This window comes from Cyprinodon tularosa, unplaced genomic scaffold (assembly GCF_016077235.1).
Source record: "Cyprinodon tularosa strain WSP-4 unplaced genomic scaffold, ASM1607723v1 ctg280, whole genome shotgun sequence".
Classification (NCBI taxonomy): Eukaryota; Metazoa; Chordata; class Actinopteri; order Cyprinodontiformes; family Cyprinodontidae; genus Cyprinodon; species Cyprinodon tularosa.
The window spans coordinates 1556648-1578153 of NW_024038986.1; the positions used below are offsets into that span (position 1 = coordinate 1556648).

The 21506-nt window shown below is 38.3% G+C and overlaps 2 protein-coding genes across 2 annotated transcripts; both read left to right on the top strand.

Moving 5' to 3' along the window:
* Positions 1 to 868: 868 nt before the first annotated feature.
* LOC119786849 (ral guanine nucleotide dissociation stimulator-like 1) lies at positions 869 to 16806 on the top strand. Its single transcript, XM_038290402.1, has 17 exons — positions 869 to 1179; positions 3698 to 3987; positions 5553 to 5597; positions 5692 to 5894; positions 5975 to 6132; positions 6228 to 6470; positions 7492 to 7595; positions 7937 to 8021; positions 10011 to 10082; positions 10518 to 10604; positions 11394 to 11426; positions 11761 to 11882; positions 12154 to 12243; positions 13064 to 13193; positions 13694 to 13996; positions 16369 to 16483; positions 16574 to 16806. Exons 1-17 carry the CDS (start codon positions 1156 to 1158, stop codon positions 16711 to 16713), a joined length of 2244 nt encoding a protein of 747 aa, XP_038146330.1. The 5' UTR covers positions 869 to 1155; the 3' UTR covers positions 16714 to 16806.
* Positions 16807 to 19649: 2843 nt separating this feature from the next.
* LOC119786841 (nuclear factor 7, brain-like) lies at positions 19650 to 21259 on the top strand. Its single transcript, XM_038290391.1, has one exon. The coding sequence runs from the start codon at positions 19749 to 19751 to the stop codon at positions 21201 to 21203; it is 1455 nt and encodes a 484-aa protein (XP_038146319.1). The 5' UTR covers positions 19650 to 19748; the 3' UTR covers positions 21204 to 21259.
* Positions 21260 to 21506: the final 247 nt, after the last annotated feature.

Here is a 21506-nt window from a genome sequence, read left to right on the forward strand (position 1 = left end):
TCAGGGTGAAGAACACTTCCGTAATTCTAGGAAGGTAAAAAATGCTTCACATGCAACATAAATGGCTGTGAGACTTACATAAAGGATTATTTCTTATCAACTTGATTCTTTTTTTTGGCGGGTTTTAGACTCATGAGAGTAAAACAAAGCACATTTCAACCTGTTTGAACATTAAACTTAACCTAAATTGAATTCTGATGAATTTGTTAAATCTTACTTTTTAACTCACATTTATGTTTCTCTTTTTTGATTTTTTTATTGTATTTTCTTAAAAATTGCTGCTCTCTTCTTTCTGTTTGACTATGTTTGAGTAACATAGTAACATGGAAAGTAACACATTTACAAGTATGAATAAAAAATCTACAAATGTTTAATGAACTGAGCATGAATTTGTTATTTTTACCCGTAAATTGGTGATTCCTCTTGGTCAAATTGTGAATTTAAGTTGCACTGTTGCAAAGTTGTAACTTTCTAACTTATTCATAATTTCTAAACTTATTTTCTCACAAATGAATAAATGATGTCACAAGCATCAACGAGTTGACAAAAAGGAATCTAAAACAACCTATTTTAGTTACATTAATGACTTCCATTTACAAATTCAGACATCTTGCAAACTTTTTTTGTGTATTGACACTTATCTTATATTAAAGTCAGAATTCTGACTTTTTCCCACATTAAGCTGAAATAATATTTAAAAATCATTTAACTTTTTAACATTTTTTCAGTGTCCCTAATCCTCTTCCGTACAGATGAGTGCGTTATGACGCACATTCAGACGCAGAAAGGCAGGCTGAGACACCCTCCTCCCTCCCTCCCCTCCCTCAGGGTGAGGAGAGCCTCCTCCCACATAGGCACCAGCTGAAGCCTCCTCCTTTCTGACAGAGAGAAACAATCTGCTGAGCTCAGACAAGCTGGGGCAGCTCAGGATCCTCAGCACAGCCTGCCAACCCAACTCTTTAACACCAGGCAGCAAAATGTAGCAGAAATCATCTTAAACATTTCAACCCAGGCGCATGAAGGTGCCTCAAGACCAGATACATTTAATAGAAATATTATCAGCTTAATTATTTTGGGAGAAAAAAAGCAGGTTTCAACGGATTTAAAGATTGCTGCTGAGATGGAGATCTGCAGTTCTTAAACTGAGCAGAAGACATGGGAAAATGGGAGCTGACCATGGTGAGTTTGGCATCAAACATCACATTTAGCAGCTGTCAGAGCTGATATATTTCACTAAATGTTTATGTTAACTCAGCAAAAATGTCCTTTAATTAATTATAAGCCTGGTTTGTTTTATTTGGCATTCTATTTCATTGTTTATCATCCATTTTATTATCAAATGGAATAAAATAGGATGAAATGTATAAATGTATCCAGGATCTATAGGTTATTAAAATAGTAAACTGTGTAGAGACCCTGTAGAAGTAGGAAGGAGGGGTGTGTGATGACAGTCAATAGGGGCCAGTTTTGACATGAGGAATATGGCTCACCACCCTGGGTGAAAACTTGTTGAGGATTGATTTTTTTTTTCTTCAATCCTTTATTCTATTTATTCTTATTTCTAAGTTAAATCTAATCTTTTCTTATTCTTACAAAAACAGTATTTAAAGCGATATAAGAGAAAAAACTGATCGCTGTTCTGTAACATTTAGTCTTTAAAATCCTTTTCTAAACATCAAGCATGAAATTTGATCCTGCAAAATCTAAATTAAAACTTGAGATTAATTAGTTTAAAATCATGCTATTGATGAATTTAAACAAATACATTTAAGTTTGAATTTAAATTTAAAATTTGAAGAGTGAGTATGAGTGAAAAAGTGGGATTATTCTTAATAAACTGATATAGAAATTTTATGTGACCAATTTGTTTTAAAACTCGAGGCCTCTTGCACGCCCTCTGCTGGAAACGCTAAGAAGTGGCTCAGTTAGCCTATGCTTTGGGGTTAACGTGTCTAATCTTGTGTCCTGCAAAGATGATGATTTGGTAGAAAAAAAAAGAGGGCAACTCTTAATTGCATAAATCAGCAAAGTGTTTCTATGCTGCAATCTTCTAAGGAAGATGAATTGAGAAAGTTGCAACCTCATACACCGAAAACTCATTGACTCTTAGATTTAGAAGTTATGTTATTTATGCCACCGACAAAGGCTGGATTTAAAGGATAAACCTCTTTGCAATTATCTCTGAACTTGTTTATTTTTATTATTTATCTGCATCTTCAATCTGAGTTTTTTCCTGAGTCATATGTCCTTAACTCTGCACATATTCCAGATTCTTTGAAAGACACCAATGGTTCCTCTGTGCCACCTGTCTGCAGATCCTGTAGTTTAACCTGTTTCTGTTAAGATTCAGACTATTTGATGCTATCGCTAAACTATCTAAAACTGGCCAGAGAAACTCTCAGCCTTGAGTTTTATAGCTTTTACTTTCACTTTGCTCATATATAATCACGATAATGCCCATTAAAACATGTCAGACATATGGTTCTGTCTCACAACCCACATGATCCAACATCTTCCCTTCAATTCTAGGAAAAATATTCAGCTTATGTCAGATTTGTCCACCTAAATTAAGTTAAATTATAGTTTAACTGAACATTTCATAAAACAAACTAACACATTTGATTTAAAAACTACACAATCTAAAATAGAAAACATATTTATTGTGCAGGAATCAGGTCTCAGCTCTGTTACACTGGTAGCCAAGTAATCGACATTTCGTTGTCAAGATTCACCTTGTGTTTTTTTGTGCAATGACAATAAAGGAAGTGTAATGTAATTAATGTAATTTGTAGTAATGTAAATAACATCAATGGCAGGAATTTCCTTCCCTCAAAAATCTTTTTTTTTTAAGTTTTAGGATCTCAGTCAATGATCGGCCTTGTGCAACAGTTTTCGTGTTAAAGTCTGACTAACTGAAAGTCTGAATCAGGTGCTTGGCTTTTCTATCTGATAAAACCAGTTCTTCAGTGTAGCTCTGAGTTTTTCAAATCTCTGCTGGGGCTTTGGTTGTAAAAAGGATCTGGAAGCTCTCAGAGAAAGCAAACAAAGCCTAACCTCCTATTTGATTATATGAAAAGAGGATTTTCACTCTAAGGAAAACAAAAGCTTCTACGAACACCTGCAGTCCTCAGATGTGCTTTTTCTTCTCAGTAATAGGTCACAGGAGGATTGAATACCTGTTTTTTCCCCTCGATGTGCCCACTTTTAGATTTTCCTTTATTTATCCTTAAACACTAATGTGTAGCAGTAGGATTCTTGGAAAGATCAGGCCTGCTAGGAAACCACAAAAAGAAACGGAGGGGGAAAAAAACAGCACCATTATATTTTCCTTTTGGAAGTCCAGATTCATATCGTTTCTAACTGTCTGCATCAGCAGGAATAGAGATAGTTACAGTCGCCACACACTAACCTGTTTGTCCGGTGGATATAGATGAAGTTAGCAGACGTAAATATTACAGAGTTGCTGAAGGTTTAAAGGATCAGCGTTAAGTCTCTGTGGGCTGCTGTGTCACTTGTTTGTGTGGCCATGATTGCTATTTCTGTTTGTTGGGCTCATCCTCTGACCCTTTTGTTGTAACTGCAAGCATAACTTCTATTTTTGTTGGTGTGACACCTTTAGGAGGCGGACAGTCACTCTATGTTAAACCCAAGGATTATTTTATTTTGGATATAATGTTTTTTGTTTTGTTCTTCCCAGAATCCAGTGCAGGAGTGGGGTGAGGAGAAGGAGGATGGCGCCGTGTACGGGGTCACGCTGCGGCGGGAACCCGTTCCCTCCTCGCCCAGCTCTAACGACAGGACCCCCTGCTCTGGTTTCGTCCAGTACCGCACCTGTAAGGTGCGTCGTCTAAAGGCCGCCACGCTGGACAACCTCATACGACACCTCCTGGACGGCAGCAACCAGGAGCCCGACTACAGCAGGATCTTCCTGTCCACGTACAGGACCTACACCAGCAGCACAACCCTGATAGAGCTGCTCTTCCAGAGGTACAGCTGGCCCCCTCTTTGATATTCACATTAAAATACAAATAAAATTCAATGTTTGCTGGCAGCATTGGAAAACATTTGTCTCAGTTTCCTCATAAGAGTAAAATGCAAATCCTAGTTGGACTTTCTGGAAAGTGTGGCCTACATTTGTATTTGGTCTCCCTTAATATCACATCACTAATAATGAGAATATATTTGCAGCTCAAATGGGAGAGTTTAAGAAGAACCCTATTACTCCACATAGCTGGACCTTTTGAAAACTAAAGCTGGCAAGAAGTCTTGTTTGCAGGTTATCAGGTGGTATTTAAGGGGAAAATGTGGAACGTGTTAAATTAGTTGAATGAACTTGCATAAAAAATTCAATATTTTGCAAAAAACTTGCACCATTAGGGTTGGCAAAAATTTTGGGTTTGCAATACAATCGTAAATTGACAAAATGCAATCTTTAAATAACAGAGGATATCTACATTTAACAAAATAAGACAATATGGAGTCAATTTAGGTCCATTATTTTTGCAAGCAAAGAACACATTTTGAAAATGAAAAAAAAAAAAAACTTTTATAAATTAAAATGTGAAAATCTTGAAATGTAAGTTTTTCTTTTAGTTCTTTTTTTCAGGTTGAGCTTTAGGAATTGCATCCTTTCTACACTTTGTTTTGCAGATAACATTCCAATAAAAACATTGCTAATGTACATTAGAACCAATGGAAATGTGTCTAGAGTGTCTAGAGTTAAGTGCGCACAGAAGTAAAAATAATATGATATGAAAAATTCAATATATAATCAAGGAGATTTATAAAACTCAATCTGAAAAGGAGGAAAAAAAAACATATAAAACCCCATAAAATTTAAAAAGTATAAAGAAATTAAAAGTAGCCTATATACTTTTTGAAAATAAAATCATTTAATGAATTAATACGGGAAGACAGCAAATACACTCAAAATATCTTTTATTAAAATGTTTTTTTACTTTCATTTTTTAGGTTTAATTTCCAACAGTAATGAAAACAAATTTATACATTTTTAGAAAAGTTATCAAAAAGAAAATATGTTTAAATCAAAGTTCAGGCCTGGATCCAGGACTTGTAGCTGCTCTTCATCCAGGCTCACAGAGCTGCAGCTAATCTGCAACAAAAAAATGTGTCTCCCAATGTGTGAGGCTGCTAGAGATGCACAAACAAAGAAGAAACATTAAAAGGGTCTGAATCCTCCCATAGCCAACATTTCTGGTTATTTTCCAAGACCAAGGAAGCATAAATAAATCATGATCCGACCTAATCTTTAAAAACATGTTTTGTTTTTTCATGCATTTCACCATGTTTTGATGGGAGTCTCACATTTGAGGTTCCCACCGATAAAGGGAGCTTTCTATCCTGACTTTGATGGAATGAAAACCAAGAGGTGCTCATTAGCTGGAAGCTCCAACAACAGTGATTATCCACGCCAGATTTTAGCCTTTGGTTGGTTGGATTTAATGTCAGGGAGGAGCTCTGTACAAATAATAATTATAAGATCGGGCATGTGAAAAGGCAAGGCTGACTTTTGATTTTTAATTTGTTTACAGAGAGAGCGCCTTTTCAGGTTTGGACAACAGTGATTACTGCAAGAGGTACGTGGAAAAGTTCTGAGTTTGCCATTACAGGATCCATCTCTGAGTGGAGATATTTCCTGCTATTTAATGCTCCCCCCTGCTCTCTCCTCAGCAATCTGTTGACCTTTATCCAGACATGGTTGGATGAGTACAACGAGGACTTCAGGGACCCTCCGCTGCACCCGGCTCTCCGCCTGCTGCTCGACCACCTGAGGATTAGCTCCGCCGTGCATGACGGCATGCGCAGCCAGCCCAACTTCTGCTCACTGGCCGGGCAGGCAGAGGAGCTGCTCCAAAAGTTACAGAAAGAAGAAGGTGACCATCAACATCTCAATAACATTGAATTATAGCAGGAAACCTTTAGAAATCCCATTAATACCTGTTTTTAATTTCAGGTTTGTCATCAAATATCTATTCTGTTGCTGGTGGTCTAGAGCACGGTGAGGATGATTCTGCTAGAGAAGACTCAGGATGTGAAAGCCCTCTGGACCACGGCTGCATCATGGATTTCTCTCCCACAGCCATCGCTGAACAGCTCACTCTGATGGACTCGGTGCGTCTCCGGATATTTCTCATCTTGCCTTATTTTTTATTTACTGGCCATCTGATCCTTAATAACTGCCTATGGGCCGTCCTTCACATTTTCAGGCCCTGTTTGTCAAAGTGGTGCCCTACCAGTGCCTGGGCTGTGTTTGGTCCCAGAGAGACAAGAAAGAGAACATGTCTCCCACCATCCGAGCCACCATCACACAGTTCAACGCCGTGACCAACAAGGTTATGATGTCGCTGCTCTCCCAGCCTGCAGAACCTGCCAACAGCTCCTCCTGGCTGCCTCCTACAACTCCAACCCTGAGGGCCCGCATCATTGAGAGGTGGATCAAAGTGGCACAGGTGGGTTTTAAATCATTATTTATACGACATCTGATGTTCTGGTCTCCACATTTACAGGGCAGCTCTTCTAAAACTGATATAATGTTAATATAATCGTATTCTTCCTGGAGGTTAAAGCAGGGTTTCTTAAAGGTATAGTGGAGGATTTATTTTTCTGGGGGGATCATCTAAATAGGTGGTGCTCCTAATTGTCAATCATTCTGGTGATATGTTTACATGCTTGCTAGTTTTGCACCAATACCGATACCAGTATCGGCTGGGGCCCCAATCCAGCACTAAAATGGTTGTATTGGTATCGGCGAGTACCAACAAATGGGGCACCGATATCATGATGGTAATCATTTTACATCCAAGTAGTATGCAGTTCTTCATATATACACAAACATCAATTTCAAACAGATGGTATCGGTATCGGCAAATACTGCACATGGGGGGGGGCTCCGTCCTTCATGTTTCAGATGTGTCTCAACTCAAGCACAACCTGTTTGAAATGATTGCATTACCTCTGCAGCCATCAAACGCTGCAGCAGCCTGTTGATCACCTGCTCAGTCAGGTCAGGTGTGTGGAAGCAGGGAAACACCTCAAACATGAAGGGCAGAGGCCCCCAGGACCAGAGTTAAACCAGAAACCCTGGTTTAAACTACGCTGTGCAACAGAGTGTAGCACAGCGCTGCCCCACCCCTCCCCAGCCTGTTGCTGTGCACTGCCATTCAGCTTGTTAAAGAGGGCGATGTTGCCCAAAAGTCCAATTTGACATATTTGAAATATGTTAGGATGCAGAAAAAAGAAAAGCTGTGGTGTTTTACTGGAACAAGCAGCTCATCTGATAAGCAGCATAATTGGGTTTTACTTGTGTTACTCAAGAAAAACCAGAAATACTAGAAAAGGTCAATATTCTAGACAAAAACCTGCTGAAAGGTCAGGATCCTGGAGAGGAGAATGAGTAAAGGATACATTTTTTGTAGTAGTTGGTCCAGATTTGAGCCCCATTTGAATGAATGAAAAATGTCTGTTTTGCAGGAATGTCGCCGCTTGAAGAATTTCTCCTCCCTGAAGGCGATCCTTTCTGCTTTGCACTCGAATGCCATTTACAGGCTGAGGAAGACCTGGGCAGCCGTTAGCAGGTGGGGGTCAAACCTTTCCCTTTTTCTTTTTAAGCCACATTCTTGGTCCATCCCTGCGGCCTTACATGTTCTTTCTTTACATAGTAGTCATATAATGAGGACATCGCCCAACCTACCAGGGCAGTTTTATAAAACGTGTCAGTAAAAGGTTTTATTTGGTTGTTGACCCATATTTTAGTTCAGGGCAGAAGCTGAGTTCAAAGTGCAGGAGTAGCTGATCCCAAACTTAACCTAAACTGCTTACCATGCATGGATGCAGAAATAAGTGAACTTTTAAAAATGCTTCCTGTGGATGATGTTAAACTTTGTCCTGAACATGTTGTCTTTGTCCCTGTTTGCAGAGACAGCATGGCCGCCTTCGATAACCTCTGGGAGACATTCCCTGACGAGAAATGTGTTCTAACTGTCAAAGAGCTCCTAGGAGAGGTGAGAAACACACCAGCCCTAAAGTAGGAAATTATTCCCAGTTTGTAACAAAAACAATAAGAAAAACAAAATATTAATTGAGTGTGAATTTGAGCAATTCTCAAAATACAAACTTTTTATAGCGCTTAACGGGACAGGAAATGCAAGCTTGTTATCCTTGACAGGGAAAATTAAGGCTTGTTTCAATATTGATTGGAGAAGTGATTTAAAATGACTCCGTTTTCTCCACTTATCTACTGGTAAAAAAACAAAACAAAAAAACAACAGCCTTAAATTATTTACATCATTCATTCTGTAGGTGTTAATAATAATCCATGATATCAGACAATGGTAGAGTTTGCAAAATGTTAAATGCTGTACTAATGCCAGAAAGTCTGCAAGCTTAGATGCTGTAAAATCATTTTTTTAAAATCAAGGTCAGTCAGTCCATCCATCCATCCATCCATCCATCCATCCATCCATCCATCCATCCATCCATCCATCCATCCATCCATCCATCCATCCATCCATCCATCCATCCATCCATCCATCCATCCATCCATCCATCCATCCATCCATCCACCCCATCTTTTCCCACTTATTCCGGTGCTACACACTGCACCACCATGCATCCCATTCCCAGGTCCACCTACATGAATAAACTTTAGCGTTAGCTTCTGAGCCCCTTTGCCTCTTTTAGTTGGCACCAGGAAACAGAAACTACTGATGTTCACAATCGCTCCTTCTGTTTTGGTTTAATTTGAGAAAATTAGCACCTTTTCTTAGCTTTTTTATTAGGCTACTGGGATATGACAATGTTTGAGATCCATCGAATGTGAATTTAGTCTACTCTCCTGTTGGTGCTGAAATCTTTTTTATATCGACGATGTCATCATAACCAAAAGTTCATATTTATATAGTTTGGAACCATTAAAATTAATTACTAAATTATTTCTATTCTTTTTTTGGTAAAATTACGGCTTTTATTTTGAACCAGTCTAGAATTTCTTTGTAAAGATTTTTACAAAAAAATGTTTTGATGGAAAAGTTGTAGATATGACATTAAGGGTCTTTTCTTGATTTAAGTTAAAAGAAAAACCCTGAAATTTTTCCCTTTAGATATTATAATTCTACATTAAAGCCAGAATAAATCTGGGCTGAACATATGATCAAAAACATAAAAAAAAAAATTTGCACTATATTAGACTGTCACTCAAGTATCAGTAAAGTCAAAGCAAACATTACAGAGTTGGATGAGACGGTCCTGTAACTTCAACCTGTGGATTAACAATAATTAGTCAATTATCCACATAGATTTCAGCCTCCTTTACTCTGATAGCATTGAATACAATGATAGTTAAGCATGTTGCTGAACTCAGAGTGTCAGGAAAGGTGATATAATTAAATAAATAGATGTTAATCAAATATTTTATCCGTTCTGAGAAGTATTTATAAAAGAATAGAACCCTGAGTTGCATATTTTAGTCTATAACAGGCAAACAAAAAAGCACAAAAATATCTGCATAAGAACCTGATGCAGAGTCTCCTTGAAAACTTTCCATCTTGAGTTAATGTTTGCAGAAATGTTTGGCTGCTTATTAATAGCAAACAAGGGGCCCAGAGCACATTATGTTCTCTTCTTATTCTCTTTCTCCGTAGCTTTCTTTAGGGAACTGCGTCACAGGGGTCTATTGTCCAACTCTAATAAAGAGCCCTAAAGTCATCAGCTCCGTTGCACTTTCTGTACCCGACAGTGAAGCAGCTAGTGTTTGTTGCCCCACAATAACATCCCTTGATCGGGGATATGAGCATGTTTGCTTTAATCAGGCACACTCATCAATCTAAACATGTTACTATAACCAAACCTAAGCTTGTCTGCTTATGGTTAAGAATGCACAAGACGATTGGAGGTGGAATAAAGATGGATATATGAGCTAATTTGTAATGAAATCTCTTCCTTTTGCAATGCTCTAACTTTAAACTGAACACAGCTTTGATTGTCATCAACAGGATGGGAGCCAAGCTAACGGGGATAATGTTTCTCCGAAGTTAAACAAGAAGTGTCAACTCCGCCGCCAGATGGTAAGCTATATCTCAACATCATCAAAGAGAAAAGCGTGATCAGGCGGGATTTCCATATCGCTTTTATCTCAGAGTCATTTTCATATGAGGCAGAAGATTCATGCAAATCCCTCTCACATTATACGCTTCCCAAAGTCACAGTATGGTTGGTTTCCCTCTCCGGTCGGAGCTGGAAGCCAAACATATTTTTAGCTCAGTTTGTAGGTTTCAAATGGCGTCAGGTCAGTAGGATTATAGGTCAGTAATAATAAACCAGACTGGGGGGCTTTTTAATAGCTCCATGCACATTCTTCTGTGCTGTAACATGATTCTGCAGATCCGCTGACTAAGGCCTGAACATTGTCCTGCTAAGATGTATAAAAAAGGAAGAGTTGAACTGAATTCTGATAACTGAACTGTATTTTTAATGAATATCTGCCTATGTTTTGTTGGCAGAGTCTCTCCAGCGGAGTCGTCCCGTACCTGGGGACCTATCTGACCGTCCTCACCATGTTTGACACGGCTCTACCGGACACCACAGAGGTGAATGTTTTAACATTTCTGCACGAGAATTTAAACATTTCAGTATACAAAATAGAGATTGTTCAGTAGGAGTTTAGTCGCTAATTTTCAATCACTTTTTTTTTTTGTCAGTTATGGCAAATTTTAAATTTACATTTGGAGCAGAAACTATTTTGTATTAAGGGCAAAGAGAAATTTTCAGGCTGTGTTGAGTTTCTTTTTTATCAGGTTAACATTTCAACAAACTTCACTGGTCAGAGATGCACTGATTAGAAAATCTGGGCCGATATTCCAAAAAAAAAAAAAAAATCACAGTACTGATATTTGCTTTCTGCTTCAGTTAAACATCCTCTGCTGCATCACTATCTCTGTATATAACACATGGCCATCCCAGCCCTCTGTCCCTCCCATAAAAACATACAGAAACAGCAATAATATTGAAATAAATCATTAAATACTGTTGGTCCATTTTTACTTATGAGAACGATACCAATATTAAAAAAAATGACTAATATGAGCTGATTAACAATGTTAATACAGAATTATCTGTGATGCAATCCGCCTTCCTATTTCCTAAAGTGTTGCAGCTAAAGGAGTCGATAGCAATTCAACGTTTGCTCATTAGGACAAAGATTTCTGATGATTGGTGTTTTTTTCCTGATTAAAAAGTGATACAATAATGCTTTTTTCATATTACTAGAAATGTTTAGTTTTAAAGTTGCATTAAATTTGATTTAAAGGCATTTTATACCTTATTAATTAAAGATTTAGGTCATGAAATAAAATACTAAAGATAAACTCTTCCAACAGGGCGGACTTATAAACTTTGAGAAGAGGAGGAGGGTAAGTAGTTCCTCTTACATAATAAAGATTTTATAGATTCTTCTTTATTTATACTTTTTCAGTCTGTAGGTGTTATATATTCATCTGCTTTACATGTTGGATGAGCCTATAGAGTAGATATACGTAGTCAGAGTAAACAAAAAGTTAAACATAAACCTAAGTTCGTATTTCCAAGCCAGAGTTCTCATGTGACTTTCTTAAACTCAGAGTGGTGCAACTACCACCATGTTGCTGCAGGAGGATTATGCAACCCTTAAAGTCATGGCTGCCAGCGGTGCGTTTCACCCTAGTTTCACTGTTTATCCGTCAACATTTCTCTTTTTTTCCCACGCAGGAGTTTGACGTCCTGTCACAGATCCGTTTGCTGCAGGCGTCGTGTTCCCAGTACAACCTCCCCACCCATCCCAAAATATCTGCTTGGTTGCACCGACACAAAATGCTCACGGATCAGGAGAGGTGAGCGCCCCCCCCCCCATCATGTGATTAAGATCACATGCATCCCTGTTTGATTACAGTAAAGCTTTAGTTTGTCCTCCAATAAAAAAAAAAAAACTGCCTCAAAAAGAATAATGGAAGGCCGGATGCTTGATTCGATGTTTCGGATAAAGTAAAAAAAAAATGTTTTTAAAGGAAACAAAACATGGCCTCAAGACAAATTAAAAGCAAAAGTTTAAGTTTTCCTTGATCTGTCGGTATTTCTTTATATTGATGTTTTTTCCTTTAACAGCTATGAATTGTCAAAACAACTTGAACCTCCGGTGGACAATTGTTCGCCGACCTCCTGGAACAACCGCTCTCTGTCAAAGAAACTCCAACTGTGAGTAAAGCACACTGCATCCTAAAAGTATTCACACCCTTTGACCTTTTTTCAAATTTTCTCCCTTTATGACTAAAAATCTAAATCTATTTTAAGTACTAGATAAATCTGAAGCTGGATTAAAAGTGTTTGACTATTAAAGTTCTTAATATCCTCCTCATCCTTTTATTGAAATAGTTCATTCTAGTTTTGGCTGTAGCTCCAGCTGTATGTTCAGACTTGTTGTCCTGCTGAAAGGCGAACCTCCGCCCTAATCCTGAGTCTGTTGAAGCCTGTATCAGGCTCTGTATCATCCTCTGTTGTTTGTCATCCATTTTTTCACAATAAAATTAACTTTCTTGTCCCCGCACCATGACACCGCCCCCACCGTGTTTCACTGTGGAGATACCGCGTTTAGGGGGATTTGCCGGATTACATGTGTTCCAGAAATAATCCAGAAGGTTTAAATAGGACTTATTTAAACTCCACTTTTCTGTAAACTCAGATTTAAGCTCTTCTTATTTTCTCCTGCTTCATTTTTGCTCTACTTATTCTTGCGTTACCACCTAAAATCTACCACCGAAAAAGTACATTGAAGTTTATGGTCACATTTAACCAGTTCAAGGGATGGGAGTAGTTATGCAATGTAGCTTTAGTTTTGCATATTCAAACCTGCGGTACACACACACACACACACACACGCTTTACTGCATAACACCAAAGTCACAGCTGAGGATGAAGATAAAACATTGATTTAAAGTCCTGAATAATTTTGTATAAATGTATGTTTTTCTTGTTAGATTTGTTTTTTACCTTTATTAATAAAGTTTTCATCCTCCAGTTTCCGGTCAGTGAGCGATAACTCTAAGAAGCTCCCACCTGACCAGATCAGCCTCTCGTCTTCTGGATCCAGTGGATCTGAGATGGAAGATCTGTCGTCCCCGAACTCGACCTGTTCCATCAGACTGCAGGTAATCAGCTCCGTCTCCGTTCTACAATGAAACGCCATTGTACAAAGAATTTGAAGCAGCCTCAATTACCCATAATTGCTTTAATTGATATGTTTTTTATGTACCTGTCATTTAATTTAATGTATCTCTGTTTAATATGTAAGTTTGATGCCTCTTGTCCATGACTCCCTTGAAAAGGAGATTTTTTAATCTCAATGGGATTTTTTCCTGGTTAAATAAATTATCTCTGATCTCTTTCCATCCTTTTGACACTCGTGCTAACAGGGACGGTCTTTGTTGAAACGTTTTCATGCTTCAACAAAATGCTCTCTGTGCTCAAACTAACATCCAGCTGTTCTATTCAAACAAAAAACATGCATTTTTAATTAGAGAAGAGAATAATTTTTTAGTTTGAGAGCTTGCATAAGACTGTTCTAATTTTAAATATTAAATAATCTAGAGCTACAAACACTTTCCCTTCACTACTCAGATATATTCATCTGTGTGCCTCTCCTCTGTAGTCCTTTCATAGCTCCTACAACAACGTATCTGAGGCCTTCTCCTCCTCTTCCTCCTCGCCCTGCCCCTCGGCGACTTCCTCTTCAGCGTCTCCTTCTCCATCGGGTTCCTCCTCCGACCTCGGCTCTACAGATTTAACTACTGCCGCCGCCCCCCAGCCCAACCCTCACCTGTCCTCGCATCACAAACGCTCCATCTCCATGACGTGCCTCCCCATGTATAACCGCCAGGGGTCTGACTCCTGCATCATCAGGGTCAGTGTGGACCTGGGCCACAACAACGGCAACATGTACAAAAGCATCCTGGTGAGTTGTGTTGTAAAAAAAAAAAATTCTGGTGTGCTGAGAAATATTGACTTACTTCAAAAAGGAAATCAACCAGAGAGGAAACTAAATTAAATTTAATCAAAGCTTCATCAATCCACCCCTTAAAAGGAGAAATATCTTTTTGCTTTATGTTTGGATTTACGGGGAGGTGGATGACAGCTGAGGAGATGTCGCTGCAAAATTTTATGCTAAACTTTCATTAGCATCATCTGTTAGCGATAAAGCTTGTTTAGCGTTACGTCATGAATATGGATCCTTATGTCCAAAAGGGCATAAACATTTCTAACTTCAGCATGTTCACTAATAGAGGTTTAAAAGGATGAAATTTATCCCTTTGCTGGAAACCACTGAGCCTTCCTGTTATTTTTGCAAAGTCTTGCTCTTTTTCAGCCTAGGTTTTTAATTTCTTTTCTAATCAACTGCACGTGTCACAGTATTTGGCATACATTTTTACATTTATAATCCTACTTTTCTGCCTTAACCCGTCTGTTTGGTGCCCTCTTTAGAAGTAAACTTTTAGGAGACTGATGTTCGCAGCTCTTTTTTTTCCAGCATTTTATTTTCATTACACCGTCACAAGTACAGAGCAACGAAATTAACTCTCTGCATTTAACCCGTCCCCTTGGTGAGCGGTGGGTGCCATTGGTTAAAGGTCTTTGCACAGGGAACCAGAGTGGGGCTCAAACTAAGAACCTCAGGATTCCAAGCACAATGCCCTAACGCTGCCATTTCCCAAAGCAGGCATTAGCATGAAGGGTCAAGAAATAAACGTCAATATGGATCTCTGGATTCATGCATTGCCATAGCAAGTTAGAGTGAGTTTAGATGCAGACTGTAGTTTAAACGCTTTACTCTGATCTACATCTAAACGCTAAAACACTGAGAAACTGTCCCCAGAGGCTCAAACTGTTGCAGCTCAGGGCCGCTGGTCCTAATTTACTCTGTCAGTAGATGGTGGTGGGAAAATCCTCACCTCATCAAAAGTAGCGAAACAATCATCACTGTGATCTCCGTCCATGTTTGCATCTATATCAATCCAACTACCAATCATAACCACCAGGCCCAGTCCGGTCAGCCTGGGATCGCTTTCGAAAGGTGCATTTAAAAGAATACAATACTGGCTTTGAAACCATTTCATTTTGCTCTTTCCTGAACCTCTTGCTGATATTACAAATATAATGGAGGGAGTGAAAGTAACACAACCTGTTAGCTTCCTGACGTACACAGATCAGTTTTATTAGTGTGTCAACGGTTGGTGCTGATCAAACAGGAAACTCCAATCTTCAATAATTAGCCGTGAATTTACCAGTGGTTAGATTTCTCATTAGAAATTAGGATAAAAAAACAAACAATAAACTACAGTTCTTTGTGAAAGGCAGAAAACTCACTTTCACTGTAAAATAGAGATGCACCAATCCACATTTTTTCACTACTGATCCGATTCCAATAGTGATACTAATAATTTGGATATCTGCAGATCCTGACAGTTTTCTATTACTATATGATGTTAAAAATGTATATGCTCATGTAAGCATTTAAATTGATTGTATTAATTAAAACAAAGACAGCTTCAATTTATCATAGCATAAACTACATAGATCTGCCGATATGGATCGGGCCGATTTTTTTTTTTTTTTACATTTTTTTAAATGATATATATATATATATATATATATATATATATATATATATATATATATATATTTTTTTTTTTTTTTTTTTATTATGAAGAACGATAACAATAACCTCTGCTCTAAAACATCCAGAATGTTCTGCTTTATTCTGACCACCCTGTCTGCAGCCTGCTTGCCCACACAGTATAAAGACTGTGCCGATTCTGGGGCCTCATTTAAATCTAGAAAGCTGTTTTCCTTATATTCCTTTTTTCTATTTTAAAATGCTAAAGATTGTCCTGTTTCATTTTGGAAAAAAAAATGATTTAATCATTATCCGTTTTGCTTCTTATTTAACTCCTGAGCTACAGCTTTACTATCATTCTGGAAAATGTAGAAATGTTTTAACAGACTGGTTTTCCAAAGCTCAATCAGTAAAAGAAAAACAGTTCACATGTTTACTCATCCTAACAAAAACACCGGAACAGAAGGCAGTTGGAGACGATTACTCTTCAACCCAGAAGGCATAAATCTATCATTCAAAGGAAAAAAGCAGCTCTGTAGAAGGATCAAGAAAAAACAGAAAGCTGTGGGACTGGAATAACTGCAGCGGCTGTCACCAGTACTGTGACATGTTTAAACCTGCCATGACTGAACAGAATGTTGCAACGGATATTTTACTGTAAAGCAATTTCCCGGTGTGACGGAGGCGTGTTTGTGTCTCTTTGTGTCCCACAGCTGACCAGCCAGGATAAGACTGCTCAGGTGATTCAGAGGGCTTTGGAGAAGCATCACCTGGAGCACATGAACCTGCAGGACTTCACCCTGTCACAGATCATCACGCAGCAGAAAGGTCAGAACAGACCCAGTGGATCAGTGTTGAACCTCTCAGGGAAACATTCCCCAACCATAACCCCCCCTCTACTGTGCTGTCTGTCCTCAGAGCTACTCATACCAGACAAAGCCAACGTCTTCTACGCCATGTCCACAACATCTAACTTTGACTTCATCCTGCGCAATCACAGCAAACGGCAGAAGAAACCTCTGAGACCGACCGCCAGTCTGGGTCGGTTCACGAAGTGAGAGGAGCTGAGCTGATTGGACGTTCCTGGAAGACATGAATTTGCATCCTGCTCTATGGTTTCTACCAAAGTAGGATGGAGTTTAAAGACTCTGTGGGAAAAAAAGCACTTTATTGATGGAGCCTAAAACTCCATCATCAAATCACTTCCTGTTGGATCAACAGCTGAAGGGTGTGGGCTTGGCTCATGTAGAGATCTGCTGTGATTAACTCTGATTTAATATTCTCATGAAGCCGTTTGGGAACACCCTGTCTTCCTGCAGCATGTGCTGATTTCTTTACACACAAACATAAAGAAATATGCATTTCTTAACCCAGCTGGGAGCAGATGATCGGCTGAATGTCATTTAAAGGGATCAGGCCTTAAAATGCCTTTTGTTGATCGGCATTGCTGGGGTGGAGCCAAAGGAAATGGTGTGTGAGGGATGCTCTCCCAGGGACGCTCTTCCAGGTAGCTGCTGAGACGGAGCGGCTGGCAGCTCCGACTGGAAGGATGGCATTCCTGCGCCTGGCTCGTGACGGCAGCGGCAAACGATACGCTAGATCTGCACTACTATGTGTCAAAAGACAGAAAGGATTATCTGGTTGTTTTTTAATGTTAGTTTGTCTTTAGATTTTTATGATTTATTTTTTTTTATAACATTTTGTATTTATTTTGTCCTCTCTGTAATTCACTTTAACTGCACCTTTGTTTGATGGACACACCTCTATGACTCCCTTAACTTATCTCTGAAATGGAGGAAAAATGCTTGTTTAAAAAAAAATCATGACGCACAGTATCAAATGTTCCCGTTAATGCTCTTATTGGTATTGTAGAAAATATTCTGATGAATGTTTTCTGTTTTTAATCTGTCCTAAATAAAATGAACCTGAATTTAAATGATATATAAAAAAAATCAGTAATGTTGATGTAATCTTTCAGAAAGTTTCTCCACATAAGATGTGAATTCTCTGAATTAGAGAGGATCAACAAAGACCAGGTGGATCCTGTAAACACACAGGGTTAAATCAGCAGTTTGTTTTCTTTGAAAGTCTGGACGTCAACATGTTTCCCCCCAGAGGGAAAAATCACATGTTATGGGAAGAGAATGAGGAGCTTTTCTCTGATATCTTCTTCCCACAGAAGCTGTTTCTGGAAAACGTTCTTCTCTGCTGACATGTTTCAACACATGACACCTGAAACCACCTGGTTTTTATTATTTTTTTCTCTCTCCCTGTAAAACTGGTTTTCTTATCAGATTTTCATGACAGAAGAAATTTCAGATTTAAATGAAAGCAATTAACTGTTTTAATCAAGAATTTGATTAGCATTACCAGGATGTATTAAAAAAAAAGAAACAACCTTATAATAAAATTACAATTTTCCTACCTGGTTTGAATGGTTATTTTTAAAGTATTTTTAGCGCTTTAAGAAGTTTTCAAAATGATCTCTTAATATTACAAATACTACCTAACAGTCTAAACTAAGAACAGGTGCTATGTATTAATTGTGCCTAACTTTTTTATGGCAGGGATTACAAGCAGCATAACTATACAGCATTTCTAGTTTTTATATAATATTTTATATAATTTATTTAATACTCGATTATTGAAATAATTATCAACTAATACTAAATTTAGTAATAGATTAATTGAAAAAAAATCTACAGATTAATCTGTTGTAATTTATACACAGTATTTGCTTTCTTTTAAAATCTTTAACATATTTAAATCATCCTGCTGCAGTTTAATGCCAGGGATTCAGTTTTCTCTGAGTTTATCTGGAAGTAGCTGTTATCTGAAGAAGCAAATTCACACTGGAAGACTCACCTCAGCATCACCTGCATTCATTCACCATCAAGTCCTCATTCCTCTTCAGCCAACCATCCTGTAAGGTTCTGCTTAAAGCTCTCCATCCAGAGACTCCTGGTCTTCATTTGACCTTTGAACCCCCTCCTCCTCATCTCCTCCATCATGCTCAAAGGTCCTTCTGGCTTCCTTCTCCTCTGGCCTCCACTCCACCACCAGTGTCCAGATCCTGGAGGAAGACATCTTTAAACCTAATCTCACAATGATCATGTGATCTCTTTGTGTGTAAATCTCTCTGGGTTTCAAATGTTAATTTAAAGATCTAATTGAAGTAATAAACTGAGTGAAATTGATCTTAGTTCAAAATCAACTTTAATATTAATGACCAGATTTTTCCATCTTTAACTATGAAGAAACAAAAATACAGTTGAAAATATAGCTAAATAAATAAAGCAAGAAAAATGCTATTTTGTAGGATTCTGTGTATTTTTTTTAAATACATGAAAGGAGTTTGTCTTTTTTGTCTTTTTTAAAAAGTTCTTATCTTTGTATATTTAGTAGAAAATATTGTTTGACTGTGAATTCTTAATCTTAAGTCTTCATTAACATCAGAGTTTGTTTATCAATGAGAGAAAAAAAAAAACAGGTAATGACTGACATAGTTTATTGGTCTATGATGTTGGTTAATAAATAAAATGAATATTCTGATCTGATGATGTTATAGGCAAATGAAAACCAAAAATGTTAAAAAGACTGACATTAGCAGAATTCTTTATCTACAGACAACAGAACTGATGAAAGATCCTGTCTATACCGGTGGTTTTTATAAATGCATTTGCTTAGTGTTAGCTAGAATGTTTAAAAGTAAATTAAATAGTGAGAAAATAATTATGTGTCAGTTTTTTACAAGGATAAAAATGACAATATAATAATAATAATAATAATAATAATAATAATAATAATAATAAAAAAAAACATTTCGTGACGGCTTTATAGTCCCATCGTTCACCAGTGAAAGATGCTCCAACACCACCACCTGCTGGAGGCAAACTGACACTGCATATTGTTTGATTTAAAACTTGACTAACAGGTTAAAGAATATTAAAGTATTTTCAGACATTATTGAACTGAGCTGAGACGCCATTACTGGGTGTTAGATCTCTGCTGGAAAACGAGAGAAATATTTAGAGGACTTTAAGAAGAAGATAAAACTTTGGTGAGTCCTGCTGTTGAAATAATTCATTAGAAAATGGCAGAGGGAGTTTTGGAAAGTTACCTAAGCTGCCATGTGTGTTCAGAGACTTTCAGAGATCCTGTGTCTCTGAGCTGCAACCACAGCTTCTGTTCAAGCTGCCTGAAGAAATTCTGGGAACAAACTGGAAACAAGAACTGTCCCATCTGTAAAAGAAGATCTTCTAAGGATAATCTAGATGTAAATTTTGGTCTGAAGGAACTGGTTGATTCTTTTACTGGAAGAAAGAAATCTGGATCATCTGAGACAGAAAGAGGAGAAAAGCAGCTGATGGTGGTCTGCAGTAAACACCAAGAAGACCCTAAACTGTTCTGTAAAGACGAGCAGAGAGCTGTGTGTCCTGTCTGTGAGTTTTCTCTCCACCAGAGTCACAAAGTGGTTCCTGTAGAACAAGCAGTCAGTGAGCTGAAGGAGCAGCTGAAATCTGACTTAAAGTCTCTGCAGGACAAGAGGAACAAACACAAACAGGTGGAGAAAACATACAAGGATGTGATTGAACACTCTAAGAAGCAGCTGTTGTCCACAGAGAGACAGATCAGAGCAGAGTTCAACAAGCTCCACCAGTTCCTGAGAGAGGAAGAGGAGTCCAGACTGGCAGCTCTGAGGGAGGAAGAGGAGCAGAAGGGGAAGACTATCAGCAGAGAGATGAAGAGGATTCAGGAGCAGATCTCCTCTCTGTCAGACAGTATCTCTGCTGTTGAAGAAGACCTGCAGAAAGACCAGGTGTCGTTCCTCAGCAGTTATAAAGCCACTCAGAGCAGAGCCAGAGCCCAGAGCTCACTGTCAGATCCACAGCTGGTCTCAGGAGCTCTGATAGATGTGGCCAAACACCTGGGCAACCTGTCCTTCAGAGTCTGGGAGAAGATGAAGGACAAGGTCCACTTCAGTCCTGTCATTCTGGACCCAAACACTGCTAATGGACGGCTGCATCTGTCTGATGATCTGACCAGTGTGAGAAATGGAGACACAGAGGAGCAGCTTCCTGGTAATCCAGAGAGAAACACTAGGTACTTCAGTCTTTTTAGTTCTGAGGGCTTCAGCTCAGGAAAACACAGCTGGGAGGTGGAGGTTGGAGATCATCCTACCTGGATGGTTGGTTTGGTTAAAGAGTCTGTTGACAGGAAGGGAGAGATAAAGGCTTTACCGGAATATGGAATCTGGTGTTTAAAGCATGATGCTGGAAAATACACTAATGGTGTTGGTCAGATTCTCAAAGTGAAGAAGAGTCTCCAGAGGATCAGAGTCCAGCTGGACTATGACAGGGGGGAGGTGTCCTTCTACGACCCTGAAAACATTTCTCACATCTACACTCACAGAGACACTTTCACTGAGAAACTTTTTCCTTATTTCTATGTTTTAAAAGCTGCTGATGCTATCATGCTAACATCTGACATCAAAATCAGTAAATCTGAGGTTTATTTATTATTTTCTGACAAGTTAACTTTAAAGTGATGAAAGTTATTTGGGAAAATACTTTTGATCTTTCTTCTATGCCCGAAAATGATTGTTAAATGTAAATTAGAATTGAAATGGATTTGATTATAAACCAAAATGTAAAGTCATCAGTTGTTGTGTTAGCAACCTCTGAGCAATGAGATTCATATTGTTTTTTTTTCTTGACTCCTTAATAACTTAATTACAATTGTTGTGCCATATGCCATGATCATACTTTTTGCACAGTGGGAACCAGTGTCCATATTTCTTCCTGATAGGATGACCAGAGGAGAAACGCAGCTTTGGTGATTAACAGCTGGG